We start from the raw sequence: 17,105 nt of genomic DNA, 5'->3' as shown, positions 1-17,105 counted from the left end.
TTCAAGAAATTAGTTTGATCAAGCACGAATCTTGAAGCACATTTGAACCGGAAACTTCAAAAATTATAATCTGGGAACCTCCCGAACTCCGATTTTCAGCAGAGGCTTATAGTTATAACTGAGCGTTCTCGGAAATACGAACCCCCAAACGAACCCAAATTCAAACTCAATCCAAACCCAACTTTGAGCCAAAATCAAGCCACCCGAAGCACTGATTGTGAAAACTTGACCACAATTTGAGTTAACTAAACGGTGTCCGATTTTGACTAGCTTATAGTGAATCGAACGGCTCGACGCAGACGAATCCAACGAGCCTAGATCGCCGAATTCCAATCATTAAGACCATCAAATGTCTGTGCGAACGTGTGCACCAACCAAGGATTCAAATCACTGGTCCATCGACCCACTCCGCTACTTGCTGATCTCACACCTATTACCGCTATGCATCTAGAAATCCTATAAATTAGACCTATTTTCTCATGAAAGGGACTCAGAAGAAAAGCCAAGAAGAGAAGAAAGAATGAGAAAGAAGAAGAGATAAGAGACAAGGAGAGGAGATAGCATTTTCGTCTAGTCAAACTTGACGAATTCGACCGTATTCATCTTGGTAGATAACGATCCTTGCGACCACGCGCAATGTGGCGTAAATCTCGAACGCACGAGTTTTCGAACGGACACATAACATGCTACGTGGATTGAGTCCCGTGTGTGCGCATCGCCTGACGCCACTTAGTGAAGGTCTTCCATCGTCAAACAAACAAGCCCCAGACAAGTTTCAAGACCAATTTCTGACTTAACGTGCGCGGCCGTGTAGTTTCGAACCCGAGATTACATGGCTACTATACTCGTTGGGTTTTATATATATATATATATATATATATATTCTTCTAGATGGTCTATTTTTATCAATATAAGACCTCTTGGTTAGTAGTCAAAGCCCCAGCCAAGACCAGGATAAGTTTACATACACCTCATTTTACCATTTTGCAATTTTTTTTTTCATTGGACAATTTTTGCCCCCTTTCACCTCCTTTCACTCTGAATATCAATTTAGGTTTAATTTCTTTGATTCTTACACATATATAAAGTTAAGTCTCCTCTTATACCTCTTGGAAAGTTTAATTTAAGATTACATCTGTTAATTGTTTTATTAGGCTTCTGAAAATTAGAGTTTTAACGTTTTCATAAACAAAGCCCTTAGTTATGTATTTTATTTAGGGTCAAATGCATTCTTCTAACAAATATTCATAATATTTTTTTGTTAGATCCAAATTTTATTTCATAGATCTATAACTTTTTGTAGATTCATGACCTATTTCATAGATTTATATTAGATTTAGTTATATCCTAACTTTTTTTATATTAAATCAAAATTTTATGTTTTCATGTAGATTAAATATTTAGTTATTTTTAAACTTGAATTTCTGTTATTTTCTATCAAATTTTAGCTACAATTCATAATTTACAATGAAATCAAAAAATATATACATCTTTAATTATGAGGTTCGTTTTTTTTTTTAATTTTAGCTAAAATTCATAATTTACAATGAAATCAAAATATATATACATCTTTAATTATGAGGTTCGTTTTTTTTTTAGCTAAAATTCATAATTTCAATTAAATCAAATTTTATGATGAACAACAAGAGAAATGTATCCATATGATCAGATAATTTCGTACTCAGGCACTCAATTTCCAAAGAAAAAAAAAAGACAAAACTACAGCCAACAATATTCCTTCAATCTTCCTGCACAAACCATAAAGACTATGGCTATGGCTCAACTGTAATAGAGCCTGTACACTGATTTATTCACAAGCCTGAAATCATGAAGAACTTAAGCGCCTTCTATGTCCTGAACAAAGCTTAGACCTTCTACTTGTAGCTGGCACAAACCAGTTATCTCCAGCTTTTCTTGATCTCACTCTCCTGAGCTTGTAACCAATATTATGCAGGTCTTCACAAATTTCATGCCTGGAGAGAGTTACTAATCCAGGCAATATCTCTTTCTGAAAATCTCTGAAGCCCCTCCCTCTTCTCAGCCTAACGGCTCTCTCATTCTTCACTGTTTCATTCACATTAGGTGGCTCTAAGATAGAGCAATCTTCATTTTGGACCTCACATAGCTGCAGTGTCATGCGCTCGAAAGAATCAGATGAGTACTGGGGAAGATTGCTCGTATTGATCCCATCAGACTGGTCTGCAGGAATCGCAGAACATACTAGAGGAATACTCATTAGAGCTTTGGCTGCCGCTACAATGGCGGTATCCCATTCTAAAGACTCTTCATTTAGTGAGGAGTTTAGCTGAGTGGTTACAGAATCATCAGCGTTGGAAAATTCATTATTTCTACTTATTCCATGAGAATTGCATTCAGTAAAAAAGTTTCTGGAAGGAACAAACTCAACCTGAACTATAGCATGGCTTGATGAAGTATCTTCTTCACTCCCCTCATGATTGGTTGGTTTGGTTACCGAATCCTTATTACTGTTGCTGGAAGTTACGTTTGAATCCTGCCTTTTAATATCACTATGTGATGAAGATCTTAGTTTTTCACCTGAAGAATCTACATTATCTTTTACTTCTTTATATAGGTCCATAGAGGAAATGGACTTTGAATTTATGGTAAGAAAACCTTGATCACTAGAGTCTGTAGATCCTTTACTGAACTCTGCTTGGATCTGACAACCAGACACAATATCAATCTTATCATCTGTAGTGTTATGGGCCAGCTTCGAATTGAGTGAACAATCAGATTTTGAATCTTTACCATGACAAATCAAGTAACTAGTACTATTTTCACATGAAATTTTTGCAGGAACATCAGAAAATGGAGTTTTAGGTGCAAATGAAGTCTCTCCTGGGCTGCAGTTGGTTTTCTCCTGCTCTAGTATTGCTTTCAGATCATGAGAGCAGTCATCTTCAAGTGGTACATTAAGGTCAAAAAGCATGGGACTGGCTTGTTGCTTCTTTCGTGGTTTGTTAACAGAAGCATCGATGCAAGATTCCCCGATTCCTGTAAAAAAAAAGTAGATAGAGAGAGTGGTATAAAGTGTTGTCCTGAGTCCAAGTAACATAAATCAAAGGGCATAATTGAAGAAAAGAAATGATGACGAGGATGGTGGAATGTGGAGTAGGCCTTATTTAAAAGAACCAATAAAAGGGCAATATGTGTTGAGCTCAATTTTCCCATGTTTGTCTCATCTAAGTTTGATTTCAAAGTAATTTTAAATCCATGAATCTTTCAGATTTGTTTGTTACCAAACTAGAGATCATATATATACACCTAGTCCTTCATATCTACTACTACATATTCACTTATAAAAGTAGAAGAAATTAGTAGTTGCATTTCATTACTCATTCTTCTCTTTCAATCAATAAGATATAGAGGAGGTCGGAGAAGTGATTGGTAGATTGCAGGAGGTTTGCAGTTATTTTGGCTACTGTCATCTATAGATTTATCTATTGGGTGGCCACCAATGACCATTAAAGGCCAGGGAATGAAAATAGAAAACTAGAGACCTCAAGACGAATTCAATAACTATTACTAGGGTTGGTGACCTGCTAGATGATCCAACAAAGAAGATAGTTGGCTTTCTTATCTCCATTGAACATAATTTTTTTTTTTTTTTAATCTCCATTGAACAAAATGTTAGACTAGTACAGTTAATCCAAGCAAGACCGGCCCGCGGGAACAGAGGCTCCAACATTTAAACCATGGTAAAGGTAAAATGGCAGAAAAATTTCACAGTTCACGTAGCTTTTTGGTTTTAAACTTCCGGCATACGTTTCAAGCATTCACTCTGGAGCAATTTCAAGCATTCACTCAGTTCCTTCTCAGATGTCGTCACCCCCAAAGAGAAAGATAATTTGCTGGCATGTTTTTTGTTCAAGTTATGCGTATTTCATGCTTATGCAATGCATATGTGTTTAGGGTTTTGAAATTTTTCGTATTTTATACATACGCTACGCGTATGCGTTCCTTCTCGAAACTCTAACAAACTTTTAAAATAGAGTACTTTGTGTCAATGTTGCGCGTAGGATGTACGTACGCTGTGCATAAACACTGAGTACTCTATGCGTATGTTGTGCGTATACTGTGCATACTTGTGCGTATGTTGTGCGTATTCTATGCATATATTATGCGTATGTTGTGTGTATTCTATGTGTATGTTATGCGTATATTTTTTACTTATTTTATATATTTTAACCTTGATTTTTCATATATATATTCGTCCTATTACCTATCGATACTATGTTTCGACTTTCGAACAATCTATGATAATTTTGTTCAGCAAATTTCTCCTGAAGTCGTGGACAAATTGAACCATTTAAAGATCATACAATTTTCACAATTTCTTGGGTTTGAGCAAAATGTTCCACTTATTTATGAGCTGGTCTCAATGTGGAATATTTCAAAGCAATGCTTTATTCTAAAAGGTCGGTCTATTCCTTTCATTGTTGATGAAGTGACCCTACATACTGGTCTGCCAAATAAATGAGAAGAAATATTTTGACTTTTCTTAGCACATACATCAATTAGATCATTGAAAATTAAGGCATACATGCTAGAGTTGAACAAGCAACCCCCCCCCCCAAGATTGTGTTAACAACTTTTATTATGTATTTATGTTCAATTTTACTTTTTTAACTTAATAACTTTAAAACCCCTCGGTTGCTTCAAAGAATAGCAATTAATGAAGATGATTTTTTGTCAATAAACTATCCAGGGTCGATTAGAAAATTTTTAGTTGGAGAGTTTAATAAGCCATCCTCCAAGATTTTAAATAAGAAGCAGGTTACATCAACGATTTTATACCTCTGCTAATTGTGAGTGCTAACTGCTAAATTCATTAGAAATTTTATTTAATTTTTATAATTCATTTGCTAAAATTTTCTTTCATCTTATGTAGATTTGGTTACTTGAGCATACTATTCATGCTCCTATGTATGCTGACAAAAGGCACCGTTTTCTTCGATGGGTCGATGATATTGCATATACTACAGAGGTGGTCACTAATTTATTTATTTATCTAAGAAAAAGTCAGGTATATCTTATATCAAATTTTAATTAATACATCTATAAAGAATAAGATTTTGCTGACATACAAATTTTTTTGCAGATTTTTATAGCCTCTAGGGAGTTTCCCAAGCTGAAATTGATCTGGTTAACATCAAGAAATATATATCAGATAGCCCTTCATCCCCTGATTCCCCTCATGAAATATCCATCCATCAACCCCCCAATCTCCCCATCATACCCCACCTTCTTAGCAAAACCCCCACCAATCTCTTCAGCAACCACACTTTAGTTTTTATGCTGAAACACTGGATTCTCCAAGAAAAAATAATCAAATTCTGCCAAAAAACCTGCACAAAACTCTTTCTTGAATTTGAAGGTAGACTGAGCAGAAAGTTTGAAGATTTAGTTGAAAGGATAGAAGTTATTGAGGGCAAGCTCAATAATTATATTGATCAGAGCAAAATATTTTCTCATAAACGATCCGTTAGTTACTCTTCATCTTTCAATAAGAAACAGAAATCAGACATTCCTACAATAAACCAATCCAATCCCAAAATATTCAAATCTCATTCAGAAATGAGTCAATCCCCCAAAATGAATCAATCCCCCAAAATGAGTCAATCACAACCGAAATGCAACTAATTTCATACTCAAATCCAAATGAACCACTACCAATCGATGACATTGAAATAATTCCTGATTATGCAAATGAAATAATAAATTACAAATGTATTTTGAATCTGAGTTCTGAAAAAAAAATTTATGTATGAATGATTGAAAAAGTTTAATCAAAGATAAAAAATGCAACTGTTATGAACTCACAATTTTTTTTTAATTTTACGTATATTATGCGTATGACATGCGTATGATATGCATATTTTATTCGTATTCTTTGCTCCTTTTGCGTATTTTATGTTTATCTTTTTAGCAGGGACGATATTGTCTTTTATTTTGATAATATTCTTATTTCTAGAACTGACATTGATGAGTTATTAAGCGATAGTTATTTAAGCAATGAACATGTAGATATGTTCACCCTTTTATTAAAAGAGAAGTGTAACCTTATGCCTAATAAGTACCATAAATTTTTATACATCACACTAGCTTATTAGGTTAGTAACTTAGTATTCAATTTAACACCAATTTTAATATTTATTTTTTATTTCTTATATTTACTTCTTGCACTTGCAGAATAACAAAGGAATAGAGAAATTATACATATTGCAAATTGACCATATAACAGAACTTTCTGGTACTTCAAATAACATTTTATTATAGCTAATCATTAAATCCTCGTACTGGACCCTTCTGGTTGGTTTGCTGAAAGAACAAAGGTGAAAATTTTATGACTCATTGTCCCATCGCACCAAAGAGCATAGACTTGTTGTTCCAAAAATCGTAAGTGTTAGTTGAAATCAGTCATCATTGAAATCACATTGGATGCTAGACAACCTTTAGAGGCTATGTTCACATCTACACAATAGTTTAGTTGTGCTTGGGCAAACAAAGCTGAGGGGCAAGAGATTAAAAATATTGTTTTAAATGACAGATTTTGGCAAAGTATCTTATATGCCATTACAATCACTAGATATTTAGTTTATGTTTTAAGGATGGTGGATGCCGAGAAGAAGACTGCAATAGTTTTCATCTATAATGTCATGAATGAAGCCAAAGAGATAATTGCCTCCAACTTAGGAGGCAATGAGGGAAGCATTAGGAAAATTTGAAATATTATGATGATAGATGGGAGCTACAGCTTTACCGGCAGTTACATGCAGCTGGCTATTACTTAAATCATCAGTATCAATATGCAGAGAACAAGTCTACAAACCCTGAAATAAAGTTGGAATCGTATCATTGCATGGATCGGCTAATAAGTGATGCAACTAAAAGATCAAATGCTGACTTGCAATTGATATGTTTTAGGAACAAAGAAGGCTTTTTGGATTATAATAAGCAAAGAATACAATTACCAAACGATCTCCAGGTGATTTTATTTAATGTTTAAATATTTATTTTAAAGTTATTTTTTGCACTAATTAAACTTTCTTATATAAATATTAGTTGAGTGATGGATTCCATTTGATGATGGGACTCCAGAATTGTAGCGTTTTGTTGTGAATGTTTTGGGCTTGACATGCTCTTCATATAGCTCTGAAAAAAATTAGAGTACATACAACCAAGTACATACAAAGAGGAGAAATCGCTTGACGATATTGAGGATGAATTCACTGGTGTACATTATATATAATAGGAGACTCAGATATTGAAATTTGAAGAAAAAAATTACTGGATGATGAAGATCCTTTGCATTGTGAGGATGTGGCATTTGATGATGAGTAGTTTGTAGATGGTGAAGTTGAAGTGATGCCGTCTGAATTATAAAATGAATGTTGATTTCTTTAATGGTCTTAAAGCATCTACATCCACTACAACTCAATAATAAATCAAAAAAGGTATATAAATAATATAGTTTTCTTTTCTTAGACTTTTATTAATGTATTACACTATTATTCATTATGATATTATTAAAAAATATTTAGGGAAGAAGAAGATAACTGATAATGAGGAAGAAGGAGCTGATTGGGAGACATTGGACTCTATAGGAGAGGAAAAAGAAGAGAGAGCATTTCATCATAATGATGATTCAAATGAAGACCCCCTTAGTGATGACTGATGATAGTGTTGATGACTTATGAGTTCTTATATGATATGTCATTGTTATTTATTCTCAAAGATGTTGTAAGTAACATTTTTTATATTTTATATCTTATTTACTCATTAGTATATACAAAATTTATCATTTTATATTTACGCAATTATTTTAATTTTGAGGGTTACGCCTCAAAACGCCTTGAGGCTTACGCCTCGGCTCACGAACAAAAAATGCCTCAATACTCGATTACGCAATTTTAAACCTTGTCCAAAACCTGGATGCATTAAAAGGTGGGGGCGCCAAGGGGAAATACATCGTCTAAATAACCAACAGGAGAAAGGAGAAGCCATATTGTACATTCTTAATAGAATTGAGCAGTTAAAAGCATATTGAATGACAGTTAATGAGGGAAGGCCGAGACCCCATGCAGTTTGGGCTTACATACATTTTTCCAAGATACCATATGGATTTTCTTACTAGCATTGGAATCACCAAAAAAGAGGAATTTAGAACATACTTTCTTAAAGAATTTGATAACATATTTGGGCAAAATGATACCACGAATCCAGTAAGCGATAGAATTAAGGATGGTTTATCTAAAAAACTATAAACGTCCAGCAAAAGATAGCATATTAGCCTTCCAACATGAGAGCTTTTTAGTGATGCTGCCAGTGAGAGGTAAAAAATCAGCAACTTTGAGGCTCTTGAAAGACAAAGAAATCCCCATATAAGTAATCTTAAGACTAGTATTATGAATGGAGATGGCATAAGAAATATCATCCTAGTTGTTTACATTCCTAGGGAACATGACGCAACTTTTGTCAAGATTCACATGAAGCCCATAAGCATTTGAAAAAGTTTTAAGAATCTTAGAAAGATTATTGCAATTCTCAGTAGTGGTTTTTTCAAAAATGAGCACGTCATCGACATAGAGTAAATGGGATAATGAGAAACCCTCCATATTTATCCATTTAAAACCACCATCATTAACAAGAGTAGAGAAAGCATCCATCACCAAACAAAAAAGGTATGGACTTAGGGGACATCCTTGCCTTAAACAAGTTGACGAAGAGAAATAGCCCTCAAGAGCACCATTTATCAAGATAGAGAAGTTCATGTCTAAAATACAATATTTGATCCAACTCACAAAGGAGCTAGGAAAACCTTTCTGAGTCAGTCTAGCTAACAAAAAAATCCCTAGAGACAGTGTCAAAAGCTTTGCGGATGTCAAATTTAGCACAAAAGTATTTGGAACCACCCCTATTCCTAGCATAAGCAATGGTTTCATTTGCAAGTAAAATATTATCAGTGGATACTCTAGACTTAACAAAACCGGATTGATTATGTCTAACAATCAAAGGCATAATAGGCATAAGTCTATTGGCAATGATTTTTGCAATAATTTTGTAAAGAGGGTGCAAAAAGCTATAGGTCTAAAAGCAGTGACAGATTCATCTTTGTTATGTTTTGGAATGAGAGCTAAAGCAGTTGCTTTAACACCACTAGGAATATAACCCTTAATGAAGAAGGATTTGATTGCTTTACAAACCTTGGGTCCAATGATATGCCAACTAATTTTATAGAAGTGAAAATTAAAACCATCTGGGCCCGGGGCTGAAGTGGAAGAGCCCGAAAAAACAGCCGTTCTAATCTCCTGATCTGAAACATGTAAGGATAAAGAAACTATGAAGTTATCTGGGAGTGCAGTACCAATTGGGAACATACCAATCTCCAAGTTAGAAGGAGGAGGATTATAAACTGTTTGAAAATGTTGAATAATGTAATTAACAACCTCACTTCTATCCAAGTCAGGGAATGAGGCCAGGAGATTCACAGCAGCTCTAGAGTTACCTTGCTGGCTATGAATTTTTGCAAACAAAAACTTTAAATCCTCTTCACCATGCTTGAGCCACTTGACTTTGGCTCTTTGAATAACCCAGGAGGCAAGAATACTAGTGATCTCAGATACCTTTTGATTAATACCTTTCAGAGAGGCTGATAGAAGTGAATCATTAGGATTGTCATAGAGCTTCTCCAGGCAAACCTGTTGCTGCTTATTTAACTCATCAAGGTGAAGGTTAATAATAGAAGAGTTTACCTAGGTTTCCTTCTTAATACTAAGTTTGAGCTGCTTAAGAGAGGTGCAGAGAGATGACAAAGGATTACCGTCAGAGAGTTTTGAAAAGACCGCAAGAAGAAGAGTCCAATACTTGTCAAATTTAGCCCAGTAGTTTTTAAAAAGAAACCTTGTGATGATGCAGAAGCAATTCCAGAATGAAGAATCAATGGACAGTGGTCAGAACAAGAGGGACTTTGAATAGAGCAGTAAGAACTTGGATAAACATTAAACCAAGCATTATTGACCATAGCCCTATCAAGCTTAATATAAATCGGATTGTCAATACGCTGATTATACCAGGTAAAAGAGCTACCAACATATTGGAGATCTCTTAAGCAATTATCAAAGATCATATTATTAAAATCAGCTAAAGACCCTTGAGAGATGGGCGAGCCCCCTAGCTTTTTCGAGATAAACCGGCAATAGTTAAAGTCACCCATAAGAATCCATGGAATATTCTGATGAGGAGTGACTTGAGAAATGAGGGCCCAAAAATCCTTTCTCTCAGCACAACTATTAGAGGCATAGATAGTCATGAGAAAGAAAGGAGGAAGAGAACCAACCGAAACAAAACCAGAAATGAGCTGAGTAGAGATATGAGCAGAGGTGAAATTAATTTTGCTAGCATTCCATTTGATCCAAATCCTGCCCTAAGTGGAGAGATCAAAATTGTTACAGCTTTGTTCATTGGGAAAAAACAGAGTGAGCTTCTTCAAAAAAGGACTTTTTAGAGAGGAAGAATGAATTCTAGCCTCCAAAATACATAATAGATCCAAATTAAAAGAATTAACCAAACGCTTGCAACACGGAACTTTGTCAAGGCGATTAAATCCCCTGACATTCAAAATTGCAATAGGCGGTAAAAACAACAGGAATTTGAGTTTGAAGGGGCCTTCTTAGTCAGCTTACCCCTAGCAGATTTCTTTACCACAGCATAGAAAGAAGATTGTTGTGAATTTGCTTTAGACTATTGATTTTTATTCACCGCTTCATTAACCATTTCAACACATTTAGAAAAATCCGGAGGCTTGGCTAGCTCCGACTGAGATTGCAAGACTTCAAATTTATTAGGATAGATGACTCCCGGAGGGGAGATAGCGTCCTGGCTTTTAGAAGCACTAGTTGAAGAAGAAGAAGCCTCTTCCATGGGAGAGTTAAGGTTTGGGATATGTCCAGCTGGGATCTGGCCAGCCTCCAAAAAACAGGGGATGTTAGGAGTGGGAATGGTATTGGGCTTGGAAGGGGGATTATCAAGAGAGGTAGTGATGCTGCAATTGTGTTGTGGAGGGGGAGGAGAGTGGGGTTGGTATTGAGGTGGAAGCCCAAGACTGTTAGAGACGGAGGATTTATTTAATATTTTTGATGGCGTAGGGTTAGAGACCAAGGGAATGGAGTCCGTAACGAGTTCAGCTTGAGTCTGAATGGCAGAAGAGTTTTGGTTTTTTCTGGTTGAGATGAGGGATGATGTTTTCTGAAATTCCGACTGTGGCTTCTTCCTCTCGGGGGGTGATTCATGTGCACAATAGATGTGGAATTGTCGTGTTCTTCAGCTTGCGGTTTAGAAGGACATAGAGAGGAGTAGTGAACAAGAGACTTATAGTGGTCGCAGGGAGTATGTCTCCATTCGTATTGTACTTTCAGAGCAACAACATCGCCATCCAAATAAACCAAAATTTCTTATGGGTATTTCAAATTGCTGTCCACCAACACACATACCCAAGTATATGTGAGGCGAGTTTTTTTAACAGTGAGAGCATCTGCAGTAAGGGGAACACCAACTTTGCTTGCAATCCTAGAGATACCTTCCGAATTCCAGCATGCAAGAGAAAGATCATGAATCTTTATCCAAATGGGGACTGAAGATAAGTTTTCTCTTTTCGGCTTAAACTTAGGGTGTCATTTTTGCATGATGAAGGGTTTACCAAGGAGGAACCACACTCCTCTAGACCAAACCAAATCTAAATCTTCCGAGCAAGCAAACCTGAACAGAAAAAAGCCATCGCTGAGAGAAAGCATCTGCAACGATCCCTTCAGGTTCCAAGTTTTCTTAACAGCTCCAAGAAACGCTTCATAAAAAGGCATGCGGCAAATAGAATATCCCACCAAGCAGTGAATCCAATCTTCTGCTCCTTGGGTCAATTTATCTCCAGAAAAAGGAACAATTTATGGTTCATGAGGAAAATGGGATAGTTGAAGGTCAGTCGCCGAAGAGACTTCAGGAGCAAAGGCAGATAACCAGTTGCGTTCAGGAAGCGAAGAAGGTCCCGCAGCAGAGGTCAAAGGGGGAAAATCAGAAATGGGAAGTGAAGGGTCCATGGAGAAGGGCGGTGCAAAGCAGCAGAGAAGAGGAAAAAAAGAAACCCTAAAAGAGCTCCCAAACTGAGTCAACTCCCGTGTCGTCTTAACATCACTTTTTTTTCTCAATATTGATGTTTACTAAATCAAACCCCCTGTCCTCCTCTATTTGGAGCAGCTGCCATGCCGACTGGTCCATCACTCACTCACTCTCTCTCTCTCTCTCTCTCTCTCTCTCTCTCTCTCTCTCTCTCTCTCTTATCTATATGAATTCTCTCTCTAGAGGCTACCTTCATCTGTGTTTGAGCTTTTTCCTTTTGTTTTTGGCAGTTGTGGGACTGACGCAAAGGGACAACAGAGAACAGGAAAAAGAAAGGAAAGGCGGTATCTTGAGTCCTGCAAAGTTATTGTTATCATTATGTTTAAGTTGCTCAAATTCCCTTCTTCCTCTCTTTCCCCATCCTTTTCTATCGCTCCGCCATTCTCGTCGGTGGCTGAATGGGAATATGTAGGAGAAGCTGCCTCGTATTCACGCCTTCTTTTCATCTCAGTTTCTTCGGATGCGATCATGGCTTCAGTTTTATGCATTAAAGGTATCTTTTTGGTCCTAATCAGCTAACGTACCAGCTCAAGGATGAAGATAAGTACAGTAGGAAAAGAACCAAATTGAACTCATTTTAGACCACAGAGCAAATTTCAGGGAAGGTTGGTTGTTTGTGCAAAAGTGAACCGAGTCTGGCAAAGGTGTGATTAGCATGCTATCAAGTGCTAGCCAAACTCAGGGACTCACAGTTCACGACAATCGAGTAAAATAAAATGTATTAGCCACTCAGCCCAAGGCTCAACGGTTGGGGAACTTCAACTCCCCAGTCACGACATGCGATCGAGTGTCAGCATTGGCTTATATATTGCAAAAGTAAAAAAGAAAAATGCATTAATGCAAATGCCAGATATGAAGTCAATACAAAGATGTATTGCTGGGGCAAACAAAATGTCAAAAATGAGATTCTGCAAAATAAGTTGAATTCTGAGCAAAAGGCTAAGAAATTCAGGAATCAATGATGATGAGGCCATGGGTGGAACCACATTGGATCTTGCCCACCCTCAAAGTTTTTTTTTTTCTTAAAGAAGATGCTAGTTTTCAAGAGTTTACCCCCCTCAGTTTACAATTTTGCTCAATCCTGACCAAAAAATGCCCAATTTAATCCTTTTATCCTCAATGGGCTGGCCGTTTAAGTAATTAAGATAAAAGTCCATAACTTTTACATTCTTGTCTGTTTATCTTTTTCTCTTATAAATTTGGTAGTATTATCTTACCAGTTGTTCGTGTCTTTCCTCTAGAAGCACTAATTTTATGTACTTATATTCATCTAATCATTATATAATTTTATTAGTTAAAATTTTACCCAACCTGCAAAAAGAGCTAGTTCCACCTTTGGAGTAAACTTTAAGAAGAATAGAATCGCATTAAAATAAGACACAATTACCATTCAGAATCACAGAGAAGGGGTGGGGTTCGCATAGTATTAGGAGGCTATTGAATGCCAAAATCAATATCTTGAATATCATATTAAATAAAATAAATGGACATTAATTTTAACAAAAATTCAAACTGGGAATCTACAAAACAGCATGAATTTTGTGCAAAAGGTTGCACAAAAAATATATAGTAATGACCTGACATTACAACATAAGAAAGAAATAGTGCACAGTATTAAAGCATGCGACATGAGAAACACAGTATATTTAAGCAAAACTAGGAAAAGTTTTGCTTTGCAGAGACTTTTGACTTGCTGGGGATGAATCATATTTAAAAGTTATTAGTGGCTGAATCTGCTGGAAGTAAACCGTGCATTGAAACAACCAAGAAAAAAATAGCAGAAAAGAACATAAGGATATAATGTGGAAAAACTCAAACAGAAGAATTATGTTCAAGGCGAAGCCCCCGAACCCCCTAGCAGAGGGCATGCAATCACCCGGCAACCCCCCAACGAGCCCCTCATCGAGTTCAACTGACGGAATTGAGATCAGAGTCAACAGTACAACCCAATTGATCAACACAATCAGATTCCACACAAAACTAACATAGTCGATATGTTTTAGTTCATGGCTATTAATTTTGACATTCAAAAGTTCCAAAGTTGCTCCTATTCATTGGATGTTGTCTTAATTTCATAAACTGACCAATTTCAATTACCATTCACTGTTAGGGAATTTGGGCTAAAGCTGGTGTTGGCATATGAACTGCATTATGGAGTTCACCGATGATAGTTGTTAGAAGGAAAGAGTAGGAAAAATCCAATATGATGGCCACAAAACTGAAGTCCCTAGCCCTGTATTAGATATGTTAAATATCTGGATATTTGTCTATGAAAACAGCTTCTCATTAAGCATTTAAAGCATCAATGGAGCAACAAGTTGATTTCATAAAGCCCATTGATGAAAACAAAGTCATTTAGGGGAAAAAAGGAGAGATTGAACAGAAAATACATTAAAGATGACTACACAGCAAGTTCATAAAGAATGTTAGAACTCTGAGGAAAAAAAACATAGCAGATCTCTAAAGCATGTAGTAATATGACTGGAGTGAAAATATAACTGAATGAACAGAAGTACTAGCCAATAGATTATTAGATTATAACATTTGTAAACAAAGTCATAAATAGAATAATACTCTGAAGAAGAAGAAATGATAAACAAAAAGAACTACATTGATAAAGTAAGGATATAAAATTGATAGATTTCATTCTATTAATTCTATGATTCTATCTTCACCACAGATATTACCTATAACAATTTAGAAGTTCATCATAAATTCCCAAAATTCTGTAAAGTTTCATCCTCCTGTGGCCAACTAAGAAGATGTAATTTGTCCCTTTACAAACAATCACAATTACTGAACTATAGAGGGAATTGTATGCCTGGATAAATAAATATGTAATTAACTGAGCCTAACTTTATAAGAAACTCACCAACATAGGGAAGAGCAGACTTCTGTTCTTGCAATTGTCCTCCATGCCCCTCACTCAAATGAATCACAGAAACCATTCGATTCTTATCATTTCCTATCATACTTGAGGTAACCAGAGCACAAGGAACACTTGCCTGTGCCCCAAACAAGCCTGCACCATTATGCGTTGGAGCTCTACAACCACCAGAAAAAACCTGATTATTTGTCACCACGTGAAACTCCAACTCTGTTGAACTCTCCAGATCAATAACACCCTTACAACCAAAGTTGCCAACCCGATGATGGAAGGCCGGATTTTCGCCCTTATTTCTGATAAAATTATCAGCAAAAAGGTGAAGGCTAAACTCTCGCTCATGATTTTTTAACAAATCAGCGGTGTTGTCCTTAAACGCTTCGAAAACACCCGCATTTCCAGCCAGCGAACTCTGCAAATATTTCTCCTTTAGCGCCACAACAAACCAGCGAACTTAACTGTCTGGTTAAATAAATTTTACCTCTTTGGCTCGAGAGGACTTAGAGAATGCGTTTTTCTTCTCCTCCGACTCCTTATTTAGCCATGAATAGCTACTTGGGCCATCTGTATGGAACACCTTCACTCGAAGCTCATTCATCAAATTCTTCTGAGTCCAGTAGAGCCGATGAAGCTCACAAACCTAGAGCATTACAAAGAACCTCAAAACACTCATTATCAAAATTAGCAATTTTTAATCCCGCGGCATCACTGCAATGAGAAGAAACCAACGAACCTGATTCCTGAATATGACTTCATGCTGAAGCATTGCCTGCTTTAATCTTTCCATCGTCGAATCCCCAAAAGCCTGCACGGAACGGTTGAGATTCAAATCCCCGCTCCTCAACATCATATCACGCAAACTTTGCCCGGAGAATCTAAAACCGAAATCAAAGATATTGAAACAAATAAAATTTTCATCAAAATGCCAAAAAAGAAAGATTTTGCAGGTACGTTAGCTGATTAGAGATCAAAAAGAGACCTTTAATGCATAAAACTGAAGCCATGATCGCATCCGAAGAGACAAAGATGAAAAGAAGGCGTGAATACGAGGCGGTTTCTCCGACAGATTCCCATTCAGCCACCGGCGAGAACGGCGGAGCGACAGAAAAGGATGGGGAAAGAGAAGAAGAAGGGAATCTGAGTAACTAAAAAATAATAATAAGAATAACTTTGCAGGCCTCAAGATACCGCCTTTCCTTTCTTTTTCCTGTTCTCTGTTGTCCCTTTGCGTCAGTCCCACAGCTGCCCAAAAAAACAAAAGGAAAAAGCTCAAACGCAGATGAAGAGAGCCTCTAGAGAGAGAATTCCTATAGATATAAGAGAGAGAGAGAGTGGCGGACCAGTCGGCACGGCAGCGATCCGCTGCCCCAAACAGAGGAGGACAGGGGATTTGATTTAGTAAGCATAAAAATTGAGAACAAAAAAACTGCATTAAATGCATGATAGCATCTGAGAGCGCATTTACAGATTTGCCCCTACAGTTTGGTGAGTACCTTCCGTAACCTTTTCTTCTCGGGAGAGATTGAAGAGGACGAAATTGACTTTTTGTTCATGCATTTAATTAAAGTGGGAGAATAAAATGATAAATTCTAGCGTGAATATCGAGGCGATCTACAACCGTCGGTTGAAGATAGAACTATCTGACGGCTTGGAAGACGTTGGGGGAGATTATTTGTCGGGTTAGCTATAGATTTCAGTGTGAGAAAAAATATTGATAATATAATAATAATAATAATGAAATAGTATTTGTTTATATATAGATAGTTTATTTATGAAGTTTCTTTATCAGAATTTGGGATAATTAATGGTCATCGAATTAATAATCAAACGAGTAGGTATGACTATAAGTAGATTTGGGAATGAATTTGATAGCTCCTCTTCAACTTAGTTTCAAAATTAAGAAAGCCCATTTTTAAATTACTATCCCAAAAATTTTGTGCACTGATTTTAGACTTCTTGGTTTCTGCAATATTTTTTTATAAAATTATTGCAAAGTTGTTGGCTATCCCGTTGAAACTCATCATGCCCT

General features: G+C 36.4%; 1 protein-coding gene across 3 annotated transcripts; it reads right to left on the bottom strand.

Moving 5' to 3' along the window:
- Nucleotides 1-1,689: 1,689 nt before the first annotated feature.
- Nucleotides 1,690-16,482, bottom strand: LOC110094960. 3 transcript variants are annotated; one of them, XM_028698284.1, is made up of 6 exons: nt 16,417-16,482; nt 16,056-16,318; nt 15,810-15,951; nt 15,558-15,716; nt 15,065-15,488; nt 1,690-3,015 (listed from the first exon to the last, which is right to left on the bottom strand). In XM_028698284.1, exons 3-6 carry the CDS (start codon nt 15,924-15,926, stop codon nt 1,826-1,828), a joined length of 1,890 nt encoding a protein of 629 aa, XP_028554117.1. In that variant the 5' UTR covers nt 15,927-15,951; nt 16,056-16,318; nt 16,417-16,482; the 3' UTR covers nt 1,690-1,825. The 3 variants fall into 3 exon arrangements, with proteins under 3 accessions (XP_028554117.1, XP_020675976.1, XP_028554118.1); XM_020820317.2 differs by having other exon boundaries at nt 15,810-15,881; XM_028698285.1 differs by lacking the exon at nt 16,417-16,482 and having other exon boundaries at nt 15,810-15,881; nt 16,056-16,410.
- Nucleotides 16,483-17,105: the final 623 nt, after the last annotated feature.

This window comes from Dendrobium catenatum, unplaced genomic scaffold, assembly GCF_001605985.2.
Source record: "Dendrobium catenatum unplaced genomic scaffold, ASM160598v2 fragScaff_scaffold_1061, whole genome shotgun sequence".
NCBI classification, from domain to species: Eukaryota; Viridiplantae; Streptophyta; class Magnoliopsida; order Asparagales; family Orchidaceae; genus Dendrobium; species Dendrobium catenatum.
Note: the sequence above shows the minus strand (reverse complement) of the source record. Positions and strands in the feature narration are given on the sequence as shown.

Excerpts from the sequence above, each read along its gene's own strand:
- LOC110094960 (XM_028698284.1), bottom strand. The coding sequence starts at position 15,926 with ATGATGTTGAGGAGCGGGGATTTGAATCTCAACCGTTCCGTGCAGGCT. Across the intron at positions 15,717-15,809 it reads AAGTCATATTCAGGAATCAG|GTTTGTGAGCTTCATCGGCT; the intron begins GTTCGTTGGTTT and ends GTAATGCTCTAG. Across the intron at positions 15,489-15,557 it reads AGTCCTCTCGAGCCAAAGAG|AGTTCGCTGGCTGGAAATGC; the intron begins GTAAAATTTATT and ends AAATATTTGCAG.